Below are 20,589 nucleotides of genomic sequence, written 5' to 3'. Positions count from 1 at the left end.
AGAGGAATCTAAGCTTGTGTGTGCTTTTTATCCTGGTGGATAGGTACAAAATTCTAAGCTACTGAAAATCATTTCTCCGCACCCTCCCAGTAACTCTAAAGTGTGTCACCTTTGGAAAAGAACCAGCATAGTGCAGTGTTTAGTCAGGTTCCAAATGGCATCCCCGCTATCTTGGAAAACTGCAGAAACATTACAATGTATTTTGTATATCCAGATAACAGTGGGTAGAAAGATAGGGGTCCATTTTATATTAAGATGGCTGATGGACCTAAGGTCTTCCAGAGGTTGTTGGACTCCAGCTCCCACCAGCCCCGGCCAGCATGGCCAATGGTCAAGGAGTGTGGGAGCTGAAGTCCAAAAGGATCTGCAGAGCCACAGGCTCCCCATTCCTGACAGAGGATCTGAGCCACCCCTCCTTCCTAAAGCTTACCTTGCAAATTATTTCGTGCCTTCAATATTGTGCCTGTGCCAACCACAGTGTAAAGGACCATGGACCAGCTTTTGTGAATGATTAGCCCCCTGGTATCTCCTTTCTTTTTCATATTTGAAAGCTGTATAGAAATATTGACGTACAGATATCTGGTTTTGTCACAATTGTGGCTCATTATAGGTTCCCAGAAGATTATAGGTTCCCAGAAGATCTATGTGTTCTGATTACAGGTAGGTAGCAGTGTTGGTCTGCAGTAGTTGAAACAAAAAAAAAAATAAAAAATAAAAAATATTTCCAGTGGCACCTTAGAGACCAACTAAGTTTGTTCTTGGTATGAGCTTTTGTGTGCGTGCACACTGTATCTGAAGAAGTGTGCATGCACATGGAAGCTCATACCAAGAACAAACTTAGTTAGTCTCTAAGGTGCTACTGGAAAGAATTTTTTAAATGTGTTCTGAGTAACGGATGACTAATTTAACCCTCTCTTGTTTTGATTCTACGGACTCCATACTTGAAATGGGGGAGTGAAATGAAGAGGCCATGTTGTATCTAGGGCTGGGTGGGCTAAGCTTAAACCCAGGAGGGCAAGGTTCATATCCCCAGAGAACTCGGAAACTTTCCTTGGGCAAGGCACTCTCTCTCAGCTTAACATCCTTTGCAGAGCTGTTGTGAAGATAAAATGGGGGCAGGAACCACGGAATGGTGAGATAAGAAGCAAGGCAAGTAAGAATTAAATGTTGTTGTTGTTTAGTTGTTTAGTTGTGTCCGACTCTTCATGACCCAATGGACCAGAGCACGCCAGGCACTCCTGTCTTCCACTGCCTCCCGCAGTTTAGTCAGACTCATCTTGGTAGCTTCGAGAACAATGTCCAACCATCTCGTCCTCTGTCGTCCCCTTCTCCTTGTGCCCTCCGTCTTTACCAACATCAGGCTCTTTTCCAGGGAGTCTTCTCTTCTCATGAGGTGGCCAAAGCTTCAGGATCAACTTCAGGATCTGTCCTTCCAGTGAACACTCAGGGCTGATTTCCTTCAAAATGGATAGGTTTGAACTTCTTGCAGTCCATGGGACTCTCAAGGGTCTCCTCCAGCACCATAATTCAAAAGCATCAATCCTTCGACGATCAGCCTTCTTTATGGTCCAGCTCTCACTTCCATACATCACTACTGGGAAGAATTAAATAGCATTGCTATAAAATTCTACTAACATACTAACATGAGTTTGGCCAAACTGCGGGAGGCAGTGAAAGATAGGCGTGCCTGGCGTGCTGTTGTCCATGGGGCCACGAAGAGTTGGACACGATTAAACAACTGAACAACAAATAAAATTCATAACTGAGGTCAAAGTCATATACTTTTAATAAAAAAAAATCAGGGTCAACATTGTTAATATTAAAACAAATTAAATGCTTGCATCATAATGTGATGATGATGATTCAGCTCACAACTATGGAGGGAATGGAACGTTTTTTAACCCTTTCCCTTCCAGCTATTTACCCAAATCTCTCTCCAGCCCCTTTCTTTGACTCAAATGGGAGCTTTCTTCTCAATGCCATTAGAGGCTGGCAGGTGGGGGAGAGGATTTTTCATAGAATCATGGAGTTGGAAGGAACCCTGAGACATTGTGACCAAAGCCAGAAGGAAAATGTTAACACCCCCACCCCTGTATCCTACAGTCCCCAACTTGATGTCTCCCTGACCTGTGGCTACTTTTTTTTAATGATTCCTGTAAACCTAGAAATGCATTTAACTTCACATTTCGGATGACCCATGTTGGTTTGTAAATAGCCCTTGAGAGACACCTATTGTCTGTAGCTAAGGTCTGAAAGTGAGTGTAGTGGGGGTGGACAGAAATGAAAGCGGAGGAGGATGCTTTTGTGGCAATTGAAGTGTTGAGATGTCAATGAGTTGGCCATGGCCTTTTTGCAAGATAGGTCATTCCATTACCCCTCCCATCGGATTTCCACCATCATCACCATTGACAGTGAGCTAGCAGCATTCCATGGCTATGGAGCATGCTCACTGTACTTTTGGCTCTCTAGGCAATGGAAGTGAGATGAGGAGGACTTCGCTTGAGACTTGGGTTCCCCTGACGTTAGGTATGCAGCTGGGAGCTTTTAGGACTCGGTAATAATCATTCCCAGGTAACTTCATATAAACTCTGTCTCACTGACAGCACATTCTGTAGAAAAGAACGAGGACACTGCACTAAGTCATGGTAAGATTAGGGGGGCATTGAACCAACATTTTATTTCTTATCTTGATTTGGCCGCCAGCTACATAAGGAAATTTAGAGGATGTACTAAATTTTGTATGTGACTTTCTAATTCTTTGGAGTCTTACGGTGCTGGAGCAGGAGAAGATACCGTTTTTTGCCAATTTCCCCTTCCACCGGCACCGTTTTCCATACTGCTCTGACCTCACCCCAGCAACACCTTCTGAGTAAGATTTTGGGGTGCATATGGGTCTGCAATGTGGAAAGGGAATCAGAAATATATGTTCCCTTCTCCAATCTACTGACTGAATGCTCAGTGGGAGCCACTGGATAAAACAAAATAATGTTGGCTGTTTATTTTAGAATATTCACTATACACATACATTGGGTTTTAAGAATAATGGGGGTTCTTTAAAGAGGTATGTGAATTAGTTAATAGAAGAGCAATTGGTTCGTCTCCCTCGTCACATCAGACAGCTCTAAACTGAATCATTCAAACATGCCTATTATGCTACTGTTATACTCATTTTTTTCATGCATGGGATGGTGATGTTTTTCAGTACAGATACCGTATTTTTCCGTGAATAAGACACCCCCATGTATAAAACGCGCCCTATTTTGGGGGACTCCAAATTAAGAAAACACCCCTCAGCACTACCTATGTATAAGACGAGCCCCAATTTCAAACCTTTTTTTTGGGGGGGGGGTGTAAAAAAAAACTAGTCTTATACACAGAAAAATATGGTAATCAACTTTTCTATCACCTACTTGTTAGGCATTGATCTGAGAAAAGGCCAACCTAGGACAATTATATGGAACCTCTCATTGTTAGGAAGACAGGAATAATAGTAGTAGTAGTAGTAGTAGTAGTAGTAGTAATAATAATAATAATAATAATAATAATAATAATAATAATAACAACAACAACAACAACAACAACAATAATAATGATGATGATGATGATGATGTTCTGGAACGTGTCCAGAGGAGGGCAACCAAGATGGTCAAAGGCCTGGAAATGATGCCTTATGAGGAATGGCTTAGGGAGCTGGGTATGTTTAGCCTGGAGAAGAGAAGGTTAAGGGGTGATATGATAGCCATGTTCAAATATATAAAAGGATGTCATATAGAGGAGGGAGAAAGGTTGTTTTCTGCTGCTCCAGAGAAGTGGACACAGAGCAATGGATACAAACTACAAGAAAGAAGATTCCACCTAAACATTAGGAAGAACTTCCTGACAGTGAGAGCTGTTCGGCAGTGGAATTTGGTGCCAAGGAGTGTGGTGGAGTCTCCTTCTTTGGAGGTCTTTAAGCGGAGGCTTGACAGCCATCTGTCAGGAATGCTTTGATGGTGTTTCCTGCTTGGCAGGGGGTTGGACTGGATGGCCCTTGTGGTCTCTTCCCAACTCTATGATTCTATGATTCTAAGCCACTAAGCAGTGGAGAAACTGAAACTGTTGAAAAGTCTGAAACAAAATTGAAATAAAGTGTGGGGTGGGGAACCTAGGTAAGATAGGGTAACTGTGTGCCAGAATGAAATCAGTTTCTGGATGGAAAGCCAGGAATGCTTTGATGGTGTTTCCTGCTTGGCAGGGGGTTGGACTGGATGGCCCTTGTGGTCTCTTCCAAATCTATGATTCTATGATTCTGAATTTATGAAAAGGGAAGTATCGGAAAATTTAAGAAGTAACTGTAATATAAGAGAATACTTTTTAGGGTGGAGATAATGGGCATTTGTATATCTGAAATCTCAGAAGGGGGAAATGTGGCAACCTTAAATCACACAAACTACAACGTGTGTAATTTGCATGTATCTTCACTTGCCGATTTTGCAGTTCAGACTGTGGTTGAGGAATCAGAGCAGCGTGGAGCAGGTGTCTGAGTTCATCTTAACTGGCTTCCATCTTCCTAGGCCATTGGAGATACTGTTTTCTGTGGTGCTGCTTCTTGTTTTCCTGTTAACGGTAGCTGGGAATTTCACCATCATCACACTGGTATGTCTGGACCAGCGCCTCCAAACCCCCATGTACTTTTTCCTTTGCAACCTCTCCCTCCTGGAGGTCCTCTTTGTCTTGTCAATCACCCCCAAGATGCTGGTGAACCTCCTTTCCATGAACAAAGCCATCTCTTTCTTGGGGTGTGTGTCTCAGTGCTATTTCTACTTCTTTCTTGGAACCACAGAAACCATCCTTATTGCTGTGATGGCCTTTGATCGCTACGTTGCCATCTGCAAACCTCTTCGCTATACCATCATCATGAATGGTTGGGTGTGTACCAATTTGGTCCTGGGTTGCTGGATTGGTAGTTTCCTCTCCACACTTGGCCCCATCATTTTGCTCTTCAACCTATCCTTCTGTGGCCCTAACACTATAGACCATTTCTTCTGTGACTATGCCCCAATGATAAAGCTTTCTTGCAATGATGTGAATTTCCAATTGGCTCTGGAGAGTGTCTTGTCCTCAGTGGTGCTCCTGAGCTCTTTGTTTGTCACTGTCATCTCTTACATCTACGTCATTGTCACCATCTTGCGCATGCACTCTGCCAAGGGTCGACAAAAGACATTTTCCACCTGTGCTGCTCATATCACTGTGGCCTCCATCTTTTTTGGCAGTGCAATTTTCATGTACTCTTTACCTAGCCAAGGATTTTCTCGGCAGGTACGGAAGGTAGTTGCAGTTTTTACTGCCATTGTAACACCGTTACTAAACCCTTTTATTTATAGTCTAAGGAATGAGAAGGTCAAGGAGGCCTTCAAAGACTGTCTGAGGAAGTGGGCATTATCACAATGAGTGGAAATCATTTGAGACTGTACTTCTATCCTTTCAGAGAGGAGTCAAAATGGCATCACCTTTTATCAATCCCCAAACAAAATGGTGAAAAGAGGAGGCCCTTCCAGACCTTTTACAGTACAGAACTGTAAATGCAAATGTTCATCCTGAAACACTGAAAATGATTACCGTATTTTTCCATGTATAAGACTAGGGTCCCCCGCCCCCCCAAAAAAATATGTTTAAAATTGGGGCTCGTCTTATACACGTGTGGTGCTGAGGGGTGTTTTCGTAATTTGGAGTCCCCCAAAATAGGGAGCGTCTTATACATGGGGGCGTCTTATACACAGAAAAATATGGTAGCTGTTAGGATCTATGGTGCCCATTGTCTGCATTAAAAAAGGCATGGCAATTGTCATCAATCTTGGATTGTTTTGTAGATAGAACAGGATATGGGGAGAAATTTAATGAATAGGAAAATGTGGTGGGGAAGGGGTTTTTATTGGTTTGTGCTTTTTAGTTCTTGGTTTTATTAAGTATTTTGTGCTTTTATATTGCATTCTTATGTTGTGAACTGCCCTGAGACCTGCAGATGAAGGGCGGTATACAAATTTAATTGATAAATAAAAATAATAAAGAAAGACTTTGAAAAATGATGTATGTAAACATATGATATTATGAGGAGGGCTGATCTGGTTGGTTCAGGTTGATGACATTGGGCTGCAACTATTAAGGTTGCCTTGATCCTGTGAGAGGTGAGTAGAAATCACATGTGTAATCTGGAAGTGTATAAGAAACATTGATTTGGATGTGGTTCTTTGCAGCCTGTTTATTTTTGAGGGTGTCCCTATGCACATTTGTATATTTTCTATATTTTCCACTTGGAGCCTGCATCTTTTCTTTTGGGGTTTCTGGGAGGGATACCACCAGTCTAGGAACCTCTTTTAAATTTATCCAAAATAAAAAATACAGGAACTTGTCTTATACTGAGACAGGCCATTAGTCCAACCAGCTCGGTATAGGCTATATTGACAGATATATAATCTCAACCATTTATTCCGTGACAATAAACCATTGATCAAGTTCCTTCGTGATGACATGTGGCTTTTGGGATTTCTTGGGTTCATCATTACCATGCTTTCTTTGCATGGCAACTTGAGCATTACAGTAGTGCCTGCACCAATATAATCTGAAACATCTTACGTATGCCTTCTGCCGCTGGAAGACAGAGGGCCTATTCCACTGTAATTTCCATTGTGGCCACAGCCAGGAAGGAAAGGGTTTAAAAGATCACTGTGTCCTACACGCCAAAATTTGATGCACCCCATCTCTTCTGTGGCTTCTGTTTCCTCTTAAAACAATCCCTGTAAGACTGAAGGGTGTGTGTGCATTTTACTTCCCATGTAGTCTCACCACTGATGGTTAGAAACTGGCTTTTGAGAGACACCTACTGTCTGAAGCTAAAGTCTGATGGTGTTTGTCTGGAATGGTGGGCGTAAGTACCAGTATATGCAGGGTGCAAATAGTCCCATGAAGTGTGGAAATGTCATGCCCTTTCCATAGCTGTCAACTTTCCCCCTTTTTTGAAAGGGAAATTCCCTTATTCCGAATAGGATTCCTCGCAAGAAAAGGGAAAAGTTGACAGCTATGGCCCTTTCTCAAGATGCACCATTCCACTGACACCACCACACAAACTGGTTTTCCTTCACCATTCACAACAGACAGTCGGCAGCATTGTGTGGCCACTGAGGGTGCTCATTGTATTTTTGGTTATCTGGGTAATGGCCGTGAGATCAGAAGGTCTTTGTATGAGACTTGGGTTCCCCTGGCATTATGTATGAAGCTGAACCTTCTTGGTACTCAGTAATGATCATCCCCAAGTGCCTTCATATAAACTTCATCTTAGTGATAATTCATTCTTGCCATGGCAAGAACCCAAAGAACCAATTGCATTTCATTACCTTGATCCGGCCAATAAATGTCAACACTGACTGCAGAAGAGAAGGCAGAGGCTGTAACGAATTGCGTTCATCAACCCACAGAAGGCTTTTTGAATCACTGGAGTTCCTACACCTGACAAATATTTCAGGGATGCACATGTGGATGACAGGTGGAAGGGGAATTGAAAATATCTATCCCTTTGTCCATTCTGCTGTTTGAATGCTCTTCCAGATAAAATGGGGTTCTGTGAGTATAAACAAAGGAGATTGGTACAACCCAGCATGTTGTATGTTGAATTTGTTTTAGAGTATTCAATACACAGGGACGCAGGTGGCACTGTGGGTTAAACCACAGAGCCTAGGGCTTGCTGATCAGAAGGTCGGTGGTTCGAATCCCCGCGATGGGGTGAGCTCCTGTTGCTTGGTCCCAGCTCCTGCCCACCTAGCAGTTCGAAAGCACATCAAGTGCAGGTAGATAAATAGGTATGGCTCCGGCGGGAAGGTAAACGGCATTTCGGTGTGCTGCTCTGGTTTGCCAGAAGCGGCTTTGTCATGCTGGCCACTTGACCCAGAACCTGTACGCCGGCTCCCTCGGACAGGAACACGAGATGAGCGCCGCAACCCCAGAGTCGGCCACAACTGGACCTAATGGTCAGGGGTCCCTTTACCTTTTATTCAATACACATGGACACTTGATATGAAGACTAATGGGGATTCTTTAAAGGGGGGTATTCAATTAAGATTAAAAGAAGAACAATCTCCCCCACATACACATCAGATGGTTCTAAATTTAATCATTCATGTATAACTCTTATATTCCTGTTACAAACAGTGTGATGGTTCAATACAATTAAACAATGTCTCCACCACCAGGGGTGCCAACTTTAAGCCCTGCCAATATTGAGGGGGGTGGCAGGTCAGCCCTGCCCCACATAATTGATCACATTACGTGGTGCACACAAACCATTTGAATGGCAATGTCCATCAACTTGGGGGGGTGCCCCCTCAATTATTTTATTGGGTGGGACTCCTATGTCCGTGTCTTGGGCCAGGAGTCAGCTACACCTGCTGAGCAGCAGCCTGAAGGAGCAGAAGGTGAAGTGACTCCACCTGCTGCTGATCAGCCTTCTTGCTCCTGATGAGAACCAGCTGACTCCAGCTTTCTTAAGCAGGGCTTCCAGCCTCAGTCAGTTGCTGGAAACAACATTTGTCATTCCTGACCAGACCTTGCTGCTTCTTGCACTCTTGGACCCTCAGCTTTCTTGACCCCCTGGATCGTCTGGCTAGGTGAACTGAGATACTCCTGACCTCAGGACTGGATTGGATGTTGTATATGGACTCTGCCTCCAGGAACGTACCCCTCTGATACTTGGCTGGTTGGCTGGCTTCTTCCTCCACTGAGCTCTGTCTTGGCTGGTAGCACAGGACTACGACAGTCCACCACTGATTTCTTAGGCAGTCTTCAGAGAAAGAGCTGAACTGGGACAATCTGCCTGGAATCTTCCAGTGCAAAAAGAGTAGGACCAACAAAAAAAAATGTTTTATGAGAAGCGAAGTATTCTCATAATTGAAGAAAATCATTGGCTTGCAAGATAGGACTTTACATGAATGTTTAAGGTGAAGATGAGAGGTATTATCCGTAGCAATTTGGAATTGCTCTTACCTACCCTAAAAAAAATCACTCATAAATACTCCCTTTTTGGGGGAAAAACTGGCCTCATGAAAGGGAGTGTCCAGCCCTATATAAATATCAGGAAAACACACATTAACTGCATAATAAGGGATTTGTATATGTGTGATTTCGAAGGGGCAGAGGAACCAGAGACCAAATTGCAAACATGCGCTGGATTATGGAGAAAGCTAGAGAGTTCCAGAAAAACATCTACTTCTGCTTCATTGACTATGCAAAAGCATTTGACTGTGTCGACCACAGCAAACTATGGCAAGTTCTTAAAGAAATGGGAGTGCCGGATCACCTCATTTGTCTCCTGAGAAATCTCTATGTGGGACAAGAAGCTGCAGTTAGAACTGGATATGGAACAACTGACTGGTTCAAAATTGGGAAAGGAGTACGACAAGGCTGTATATTGTCTCCCTGCTTATTTAACTTATATGCAGAATTCATCATGCGAAAGGCTGGACTGGATGAATCCCGAGCCGGAATTAAGATTGCCGGAAAAAATATCAACAACCTCAGATATGCTGATGATACTACCTTGATGGCAGAAAGTGAGGAAGAATTAAAGAACCTTTTAATGAGGGTGAAAGAAGAGAGCGCAAAATATGGTCTGAAGCTCAACATCAAAAAAACAAAGATCATGGCCACTGGTCCCATCACCTCCTGGCAAATTGAAGGGGAAGAAATGGAGGCAGTGAGAGATTTCATTTTCTTGGGTTCCATGATCACTGCAGATGGTGACAGAAGTCACGAAATTAGAAGACGCCTGCTTCTTGGGAGAAAGCAATGACAAACCTAGACAGCATCTTAAAAAGCAAAGACATCACCTTGCCGACAAAGGTCCGTATAGTTAAAGCTATGGTTTTCCCAGTAGTAATGTACGGAAGTGAGACTGGACCATAAAGAAGGCTGATCGCCGTAGAATTGATGCTTTTGAATTATGGTGCTGGAGGAGACTCTTGAGAGTCCCATGGACTGCAAGAAGATCAAACCTATCCATTCTCAAAGAAATCAGCCCTGAGTGCTCACTAGAAGGACAGATCCTGAAGTTGAGGCTCCAGTACTTTGGCCACCTCATGAGAAGAGAAGACTCCCTAGAAAAGACCCTGATGTTGGGAAAGATGGAGGGCACAAGGAGAAGGGGACGACAGAGGATGAGATGGTTGGATAGTGTTTTCGAAGCTACTAACATGAGTTTGGCCAAACTGCGAGAGGCAGTGAAGGATAGGCGTGCCTGGCGTGCTCTGGTCCATGCGGTCACGAAGAGTCGGACACGACTGAACGACTGAACAACAACAACATATGTGTGAGAGCATATCTATATATCTATGTTTATCTGTGTGGCAGGACTATTATTTTTAAACGTTCAAATTGATGTAGAAACAGAATTAAGGCATGTGAATGAGATTTGAGCCAAAATCAATAGATCTGCTTGTTCCTATTTCAATTACATACAGTACATCTACAACACTCCCCCCTCCCCCAAAAAACCACCCAGATTTAAGGGGAAAGACTAGAGGGGTTGAATGCCTTTGAAGGAAGACAGCTGAAGGCACCACTGTATCAGGAAATTTTAGATGTCTGATGTTTTACCATTTTTATATATATATATGCTGTAAGTGGCCCACAGTGGCTGGGGAAATCCAGCCAGATGAGTGGGGTATAAATATTTATTATTATTATTATTATTATTATTATTATTATTATTATTATTATTATTATTATTATTATTATTAACATACAGCTCTGATCCAGGAAGGCTTGGCTAAACTTCATGATGAAGATGAAGATGATGATGATGATAATGCTGCTTATCTATATTCATCTTTTGCCAGAAGATAACTTAGGAAAGTCAAGTCTTTATGGAGAACCAAACAAAGACCAATGAGTTTTTACTGCTGGGATTCACAAACACTTTCAACTCTGTCAAAATCACTCTTATGACAACTTTTTCACACAAAAAATAATTTTAAAAAATTGTTTAAACCCCCACCACTTGCTCACACTTTCAGTTCCTCATAATTGCCTTCAGTTATGCCAACCAGTGAAATCTGGGTGGGTGCACATTTAGATATTTATAAAGCACATTTGGAAAGTGTTCAAGGAATGAGAGGAGAGGAGAGATGGGCTACAAGGAAAAGTTAGCATCCATTGATGGCCGTCAGGCCACAGCAAACATGAAGAACTGGCAAGCAAATATTGCAGGAGACTGAAACACTCACAATGAAACTGTAAACTCCCCTGTAGGGGAGTGTACAGTTTATTTAAATTAATTAAATGTCTGCTAAGCATTTCTTTGGGAGGAAGGAGAGTGGAAAATGGACCCTTTTCTAATCACTGCTGACAGTCACTTAATCAGGCAAAGGAGAGGGGTCATGTCTATAGACAGAGGAAGGGTAGCGAACTTGTGGTCCTACCAAAGTTAACCACCACTGATGTACAGAGATCCAAGAATACATTTTTGTCACCTTCTAAAAGGGTCCTCATGAGAAGAGAAGACTCCCTAGAAAAGACCCTGATGTTGGGAAAGATGGGGGGCACAAGAAGAAGGGGGCGACAGAGGATGAGATGGTTGGACAGTGTTCTCGAAGCTACTAACATGAGTTTGGCCAAACTGCGAGAGGCAGTGAAGGATAGGCGTGCCTGGCGTGCTCTGGTCCATGGGGTCATGAAGAGTCGGACACGACTGAACGACTGAACAACAACAACAACAAAAGGGTCCTTAAGGGGGCAATATATATAACTACTCTTTCTAGTCATTTTCTTGCTTTGCTCAACATGCTGACAGACACAGTGTGTATGTTTATATATATAAACCTCATGAGAAGAGAAGACTCCCTAGCATGGGTTGGAGAAGGCTAATCTATACAAATTAAAGCAGCTTTGTTCCACTTAAGAGTGAACCTTCTCCTCCCAAGATACCTTTAAATAAAGCTTCTCTCACTAGTATTCCATAGAGAGGATGATGGAAGACATCCAGCCATGAAAAGATTTAAGTGACACAAGAAATTTATATTATAGATCTGGTGCTGATAGCTGCATCATACCTAGGTGAGGCATATTATAGCATATTATACTGCTTTGCTTTATAAAGGTATTCAGAGTTTTCTTATTTTTAATATGGGGCAAAACATTTTTTTTCTTTATTGTGAGATATATATAGGGTGGGATCAGTGCCATGCTATATGATTAAATAGTTTATGAATACAAAATTTAGGTAAATCATCTTGTGTTTACTTATTTTTATTCATTTTTTAAAGTCTTCATGAAAAAATTCTCCTAATGTGCACATTTTTGTAGGCAATTTTCCTAATCTACACGTTTTTTCAAAGCAATTTTTCATAATATAATGAACTTTGCCATTTTATTGTCACCAATGTGTGCATTTTTATATATATTATAGGAGAATTTGCCTACTTTCACTGTAATATTCATTTTATCCCCCCCCCCTTCCACCTGTTGCCCTTTAGGCACTGCGGCTGGACTCCAGTTCCACACTTTTTGAAATCTTACAACTCTTCTTTGTACTCTGACTTCAAGGCACAGATGTTGTACATGGTGATTTTCTGGCCTGAGCTCTGTGATGGTTAGCAAAGCTGTTTTGGCAATTTCCTGCCACAATCCCATTGGCTCAGCTTGTGAATTTGGTAATCCAACCATTGTCACAGTGAAGTCAGACTCTCTTTCAGGGCAGAGGCAGTCACAATACAATGGAAATGGTGAGATGAGGTGTTATGGAGCCTGAGGCAAAGGGCATGATGTCACCTCTCCTCCAGGTACAGAAACTGCCTATACGGGGGCAGCTGACTCTTACCTGGTGACACAGTGAAGTCCTCTAGCATACTTTAGTTGAATGAATATATGGCAGGGCATGTGGTACCCACAACTCTGTCCTCCAACATTGCACTGACACCGTTCAGCTTCTGTTCCATAAGGCAACTGCCTCACTCAGCCTAAGTTAGGACCGGCCCTGGTGATGTGCAAATTCACTAACTGCCTTCCTCACACACTATCTCACAAACACTGTCATTAAGTGGAAGTACTAACCAATAGTTAACCAAAGTTAACCACCACTGATGTACAGAGATCCAAGAATACATTTTTGTCACCTTCTAAAAGGGTCCTCATGAGAAGAGAAGACTCCCTAGAAAAGACCCTGATGTTGGGAAAGATGGGGGGCACAAGAAGAAGGGGGCGACAGAGGATGAGATGGTTGGACAGTGTTCTCGAAGCTACTAACATGAGTTTGGCCAAACTGCGAGAGGCAGTGAAGGATAGGCGTGCCTGGCGTGCTCTGGTCCATGGGGTCATGAAGAGTCGGACACGACTGAACGACTGAACAACAACAACAACAAAAGGGTCCTTAAGGGGGCAATATATATAACTACTCTTTCTAGTCATTTTCTTGCTTTGCTCAACATGCTGACAGACACAGTGTGTATGTTTATATATATAAACCTCATGAGAAGAGAAGACTCCCTAGCATGGGTTGGAGAAGGCTAATCTATACAAATTAAAGCAGCTTTGTTCCACTTAAGAGTGAACCTTCTCCTCCCAAGATACCTTTAAATAAAGCTTCTCTCACTAGTATTCCATAGAGAGGATGATGGAAGACATCCAGCCATGAAAAGATTTAAGTGACACAGGGAATTTATACTATAGATCTGGTGCTGATAGCTGCATCATACCTAGGTGAGGCATATTATAGCATATTATACTGCTTTGCTTTTTAAAGTTATTCAGAGTTTTCTTATTTTTTATATGGGGCAAAATGTCATTTTTTTCTATATTGAGAGATATATAAGGTGGGATCAGTGCCATGATCAGTGCTATATGATTAAATAGTTTATGAATACAAAATTTACGCAAATCATCTTGTGTTTACTTATTTTTATTTATTTTTTAAGCCTTCATGAAAAAATTCTCCTAATGTGCACATTTTTGTAGGCATTTTTCCTAATCTACACATTTTTTCAAAGCAATTTTTCATAATATAATGAACTTTGACATTTTATTGTCACCAATGTGTGCATTTATATATATATATTATAGGAGAATTTGACTACTTTCGCTGTAATATTAATTGTATCCACTCCCTTCCACCTGTTGCCCTTTAGGCACTGTGGCTGGATTCCAATTACACACTTTTTGAAATCTTACAACTCTCTCACAACCATTTTGGGCATAAAGGCTTCTTTGTACTCTGATTTCAAGCCACAGATGTTGTACATGGTAATTTTTTAAAATAACTTTTTATTAATTTTAACATATTTAAGTCACATAAAACATCATTTCATTTACATAAAAGTTTTCTGTCATCACCTAATGTGCAAACAAACATTTTAATACTTTCTTACTCTATGTCATGACTTCCTCAATACCCTCTCTGCTGATTTCATTATATTACATCTTTAGCAGTCTTCCCCATCATTATAAACAGCCCTAATTCTATTCCTTAATAACTATTCTTCTCTTATCATTATCTAACTTTTAAAACTATTTTCTAATTAATCACCATTATAAACACAACCCTAAGCCTCAGTCTCTTCCAAAAACTTTCCTTTTTAAGAAATATTACAATATTTTTTAAATACACTTTAAAATTGCTCCAATCTTGTTCTGTTGTCTTCTCCTTCTGATCGCAGATTCGTCCAGTCATTTCAGCCAGTTCCATATATTCCATCATCTTCATTTGCCATTCTTCTATTTTAGGTATGTCTTGTGTTTTCCAATTTTTGGCAAGCAATATTCTAGCTGCTGTTGTGGCATACAAAAAGAATTTTCTATCTTTTCTGGGCAATTTGTCACCTACTATCCCCAGTAAAAAGGCTTCTGGTTTTTTTAATAAAAGTATTTTTTCAACTCATTATAAATCATATCTCAGAAGTCTTTAACCCTTGGGCAAGTCGACCACATATGATAAAACATTCCTTCTGTTTCTTTACATTTCCAACATTTGTTGTCATATGCATGATACATTTTTGCTAATTTCACAGGTGTCAAGTACCATCTATACATCATTTTCATCATATTTTCCTTCAAACCAAAACATGCAGTGAACTTCATCCCCTGTTTCCACAACCTTTCCCACTCTTCCAACATTATATTATGTCCTATATCTTTTGACCTGTACATGGTAATTTTCTGGCCTGAGCTCCGTGATGGTTAGCAAAGCAGTTTTGGCAATTTTCTGCCATAATCCCATTGGCTATGCTTGTGATTTTGGTAATCCAATCATTCTCACAGTGAAGTCAGACTCTCTTTCAGGGCAGAGGCAGTCACAATACAATGGAAATTGTGGGATGAGGTGTTACCACCGTTCAGGTTCTGTTCCATAAGGCAACTGCCTCACTCAGCCTAAGTTAGGACCGGCCCTGGTGATGTGCAAATTCACTAACTGCCTTCGTCACACACTATCTCACAAACACTGTCATTAAGTCTTCATTAAGTGGAAGTACTAACCAATAGTGTGAACGTCAATTACCAATAATTATTGGCGGTTCCAATGAATTTCTTTGCAGATATGTTTTCAGACAAGGAGTTTGCAAGTGATCAGCTGACTGATTCAGTGTTTGCAAAGCCTTTGCATGTGTGCTTTGCATAAAAATGGCACTTTGTAAATGGACATTTCCCCTCTCTCTTTGCAGGTATGGTCAATTGAATCCAGTTGTGTGAATTTCCACTGATTGGTTAGCTCAGTTGGAAGAGCACAAGAAGCTTAATCTTAGGGTCTTGGGTTCAGGCCCCACACTGGGCAAAAAGATCCTTGCATTGCAGGTGTTTTGACTAGATGACCTATATGGTCACTTTCAACTCTGTGAGTCTAAGACTCTGATTCTGAGTCAATGTATGAAACAGAAGGCTGAAGGATATGCTTCCCTGGTCTGATCCAGGCAGGCTTGGCTTAACTTCATGATGATGATGATAATGCTACCTTTCTATACTCCTTTCCCAGCAAATACCTCATAAAAGTCAAGACCTTATGGAGAACCAAACAAAGACCAATGAGTTTTTATTGCTGGGATTCTCTGACAATGGCAAACTAGATATATTTTTCTTTGTCCTTTTCTTAATCATGTACCTGATGGCTGTAACGGGAAACATGATAATTATCACCATAACTCTCATGGATTTCCACCTCAGGACACCCATGTATTTCTTCCTCCGGAATTATGCCATCTTGGAAATTGGATACACCACTGCTGCCATCCCAAAGGCATTGTTCAACCTTGCATCTGGCAACAAAACAATCTCGTATGCAGGATGTATGAGTCAATTGTTTTTCTATTTCTTCCTGGGCACCACAGATTGCTTCCTGCTGACTGTGATGTCCTTTGACCGATATGTGGCCATCTGCAACCCCCTAAGATACACCACCATCATGAATGAGAAGTTCTGCACACTTTTGGTGCTGTTCTCTTGGATTGGGTCGCTTGTTCTGATTTTGTCCCAAACTCTGCTATTCATTCAATTCCCTGTTTGTGACTCAAACATCATTGACCATTTCTTCTGTGACAGCAAACCATTACTCCATCTTCTCTGTGGTGATACACATTTCCTAGAACTCTCCGGCTTTATTCTTTTGGTGTTTATACTACTGGGGACTTTAGCTATCAGTGTTGTGTCCTATGTGAATATAATCTCAACTGTTCTCCACATCCCAACTGCTGCAGCGAGGCAGAAGGCCTTTTCCACCTGTGCTTCCCACATCACCGTTGTCGCTGTCACCTATGGAAGCTGCATCTCTTTGTACATCATACCTGAGCAGGATAGTGGGAAAAACTTCAACAAGGTTGTGGCTGTTCTTAACAATGTGGTTTGTCCTCTTATGACCCCCTTTGTGTACAGCCTGAGGAACAGGCAGGTCCAAGATGCTTTGAAAAATGCTTTTGCCTGCAAGCATGTATTTAATAAAATACGGAGAAACTTGTGCAGTTTGAAAAGATGGAAGGAATGGGAGTTGTGAACTGGTTAAAATAGACCCATGATACTTCTTGTGGTGTATCAGAAGCCCAAATAAATAGATTTCTCCTTAAAACAAAAACCTTCATTGGTTTGCAAAACCTATGAATTATCACCAGATCCTTATTTCATAGTCCGAAGATCCTAGAATAATAGCTTTGGCAGTGCTATTTTTCTATAGAAAGAGTTTCCAGATCTCACCATGAACGTCTCCCCTTGCTCTCTTATAATGGCAATGATGCCCGCCTGAGAGGTGCCAGACCTGAGTTTTTGTGAACTTTGGCTGATAAGGACCCTCGTACCTACGGGGCCGCCTCTCCTGGTATGTCCCATGGAGGGCCTTACAGTCTTCAAATAAAAACATCTTGGAGATCCCGGGCCACAGGCAGGTTAGGCTGGCCTCGACCAGAGCCAGGGCTTTTTCGGCCATGGTCCCGATCTGGTGGAACGCTCTGTCACAAGAGACCTAGGGCCCTGTGGGACTTGACATCTTTCCACAGGGCCTGCAAGTCGGAGCTGTTCCACCAGGCCTTTGGCCAAGGCACAGTCTGGCCCCCTCTCTCCTTCTGTAGTCCTCATAGAACTCTAGCCCAATGGTTGCCATTAATTTCTGAATTGATTTTAGAATGTATTTTAATTAATTGACTGTGTGATTTTATGTACACTGTACTATTTTTACTTGTTGTTAGCTGCTCTGATCCCGGCTTTGGCCAGGGAGGGCAGGATACAAATAAAATTATTATTATTATTATTATTATTATTATTATTATACGTACATTCCCATATGTGGTTTATCTTTCATTGGCCCAGGTTTAAGGCCTTGCAGTCCAAATCTGCATCCAGGGCAGGAAATCCAGAGCAAACCAAACTGGAACAAATGTGGCCATTCATGGTAGCAAGCATTCAACACAACCCTTTGCTCTGATGGAAGCTGCATCTATATGTCCCTGAAACCAGAGCAGTACGATGGGTGACATTTCAATAAGGCTGTGGCTGCTCTCAACAATGTGGTTTGTCCTCTTATGACCACCTCCGTGTACAGCTTTGTGGAACAAGCAGTTAAAAGATGCTTTGAAATATGCTTTTCATTGCAAACATGTGTTTAATAAAATTCAGATAAGTTCATGGTGTTTGCAACAACGGAAGGGAGGGGAAATGTGATCTGACTAGAATAGGCCCATGAGACATTTTGTTGTATATCCGAAGCCCAAATAAACCAATTTATTTTAAAATAATCATTGGTTTCCAAAAGTCAGTATCATGTGTGCCTCTTGAATTTCAAGCAACAGAAAACTCAGTTCTAAATTACTGGATACTGGTAATCATTCTTACTCCCAGCCTGGTTATTTTAACAAAACTTAAGCGTATTGTGGGAAGGGTGCTTTTATTCCTCTCACACATATCAATCATTGTACAATGGTACCTCGGGTTACAAACACCTTGGGTTACAAACACTTCGAGTTAAAGACTCCGCTAAACCGGAAGTAGTACCTCGGGTAAAGAACTTTACCTCAGGATGAGAACAAAAATTGCGCAGCGGCAGCAGGCCCCATTAGCTAACCCAGTATGGCGTTTTTAAGAAAACTTAAGCGTTTTGTGGAAATTGTGTTTTTATGCCTTCCACACATACCAATCAATGTGTCTTTTTCAAGGAAGAACTCCTTGCTGTGGAAGATTCAATAACCCTTTAAGTGCCACAAGGGGGCAGCAAATATTAGGAAATGCTACCTATGTAGTTTTGCCAGCACAGCAACCCTCTGAGGTAGGTGAGGCAGGAAGCTTGTGCCCTATTTCATACATCCTGTCTGGGTGGTTACAAAGTCCCTGGTCACACCTATACCATACAATTAATGCACTCTTATACCACTTTAAATACCATGGCTTTCCCCAAAGATTTCTGGGAACTGCAGTTTACTAAGGGTGCTGGGAATTGCAGCTTTGAAAAGGTTTGACTAGCAACCCTCATGCGGCCTCCGTTCTTGTGAAAACTGGGCCTACTGGTTGGAATACACTGCTGTGAAAAGTCCAATTTGTGAGAGAAGCAAATCACATAAAACAGGCCACTGTGTGCTTCCAATGCATACACATTTTTTCCAGCATCTACACAACATTGTTGGTATCAGAATCCCCCAGCACCATATAATCTGGATTTACCCTTTCAGGGGGAATTCTAATAAGGCCCCCACACATACACACACACTTGCAATATCTGAACAACTCCTTTTGCAATACTAAGATTTGTCTTCAAAATTAGTCCTACTCAGAGTAGACCCATTGAAATTAATACAGCTGCCAATTTAGGCCAATTAATTTCAGTGGGTAGAACTTAGTTGGCTAAAGCCCTAAGCTCACATCCGGAGGCTCCCAAAGGAGGCTTTGATCAGCTATCCTGGTGAAAGAACAGTAAAAATGGCTGATCTGTTACTAGATATGGTCGCTTGTTACAATCTGCTTCACTGGGTCAACGGTGGGCAAACCTGATGAGCCTTTCCTCCTCTAATAGTTTTCTCATGAAATCTGCCAGTGATAGCTACTGTGTGAAAAATCAGCTTTGGACTGGAGAAATGCACTGGGAGGATGCATGAAAATCACTCTGATGTCATACCTTCCAAATTCTGGAGATCTAATACCAGGATGTGTGTCTTCTGGGATGCAATTCCAGGCAAGTCATGTGACCCACACCTCCCTCCACCCTGAGAAAAGTGCTTTTTTCGGGGCGAGACGGCAAGAGTTCAGAGGACGCAGAATGGCTGTTGTGATCTCGCACAGGGAAAAAAGGGGTGTCCCATTTTTTTTCTGGCACATACAACAGGTATGTAATGTTTTGAAGGTAAATCTTAGCATGGAAAACCAGCTCCACAACCAAAATTTGATGAGGCCTAATTCAACCTCAACCTTCTGCTAGAAACAACTTTTAGAGCAACTAGCCTGCATTGAGTGCCTCAGCTTGTTCAGTCCTAACTTTGGACATAGGATGGAGCTGTACCATTATGAAGATTGGGGGCAGTTCAGAATTATTTCTTCCTTTATGTTGTCCCCTTCCCATCTTGAAATGTGTGTGAGAGATCGAGAGGGAGGAAGATGGATGAACCAGACTGGACTTTACTTTTCAATGTTTGGCCCAATTCTCCTTGTTACCCTGGTGCAGTGGAGACATAGGAAAAACCTTATTTATTTTATTTTATTGTATTTAATATTTATTGTAAATATTATTGCATTTTATATCCCACCTTTCCTCCAAGGAGCTCATGGTTCTCTCCTCCACCTGTTATCCTCACAACAATCCTGTGAGGCGGGTTTGAGGAAAAGAGAGTGACTGATCCAAAGTCACCCAGTGATTTGGTCTCCCGGGTCCTATTCTGGCCCTCTGCCCACTGCACCACCCATTGGCCACAAGCCCATGACCATTAGCCAATGGTGGCACTCACCATAATGACCGGATGCCGTCTCCAGGACCAGAAGCATCATCCTTCTGAATACCAGACACAGGGAGACAACTGTGAGAGAGGGCCAATTGGCTTCATAAATGAGTCTGGTTGACCACTGTGAGGAAGAGGATGCTGGAACAGATGGGCCTCTGGTTCTGATGCAGTAAAGCTC

At 41.9% G+C, this 20,589-nt stretch overlaps 2 protein-coding genes across 2 annotated transcripts; both read left to right on the top strand.

Moving 5' to 3' along the window:
• The first annotated feature begins 4,449 nt into the window (after positions 1-4,449).
• On the top strand, positions 4,450-5,430 carry LOC117057296 (olfactory receptor 6M1-like). The gene has a single exon (XM_033168136.1). The coding sequence runs from the start codon at positions 4,450-4,452 to the stop codon at positions 5,428-5,430; it is 981 nt and encodes a 326-aa protein (XP_033024027.1).
• A 10,579-nt stretch (positions 5,431-16,009) lies between these two features.
• On the top strand, positions 16,010-16,993 carry LOC117057295 (olfactory receptor 6C65-like). Its single transcript, XM_033168135.1, has one exon. The coding sequence runs from the start codon at positions 16,010-16,012 to the stop codon at positions 16,991-16,993; it is 984 nt and encodes a 327-aa protein (XP_033024026.1).
• Positions 16,994-20,589: the final 3,596 nt, after the last annotated feature.

Source organism: Lacerta agilis, chromosome 14, assembly GCF_009819535.1.
Source record: "Lacerta agilis isolate rLacAgi1 chromosome 14, rLacAgi1.pri, whole genome shotgun sequence".
NCBI lineage: Eukaryota > Metazoa > Chordata > Lepidosauria > Squamata > Lacertidae > Lacerta > Lacerta agilis.
This window is presented reverse-complemented; position numbering and strand designations above follow the sequence as displayed.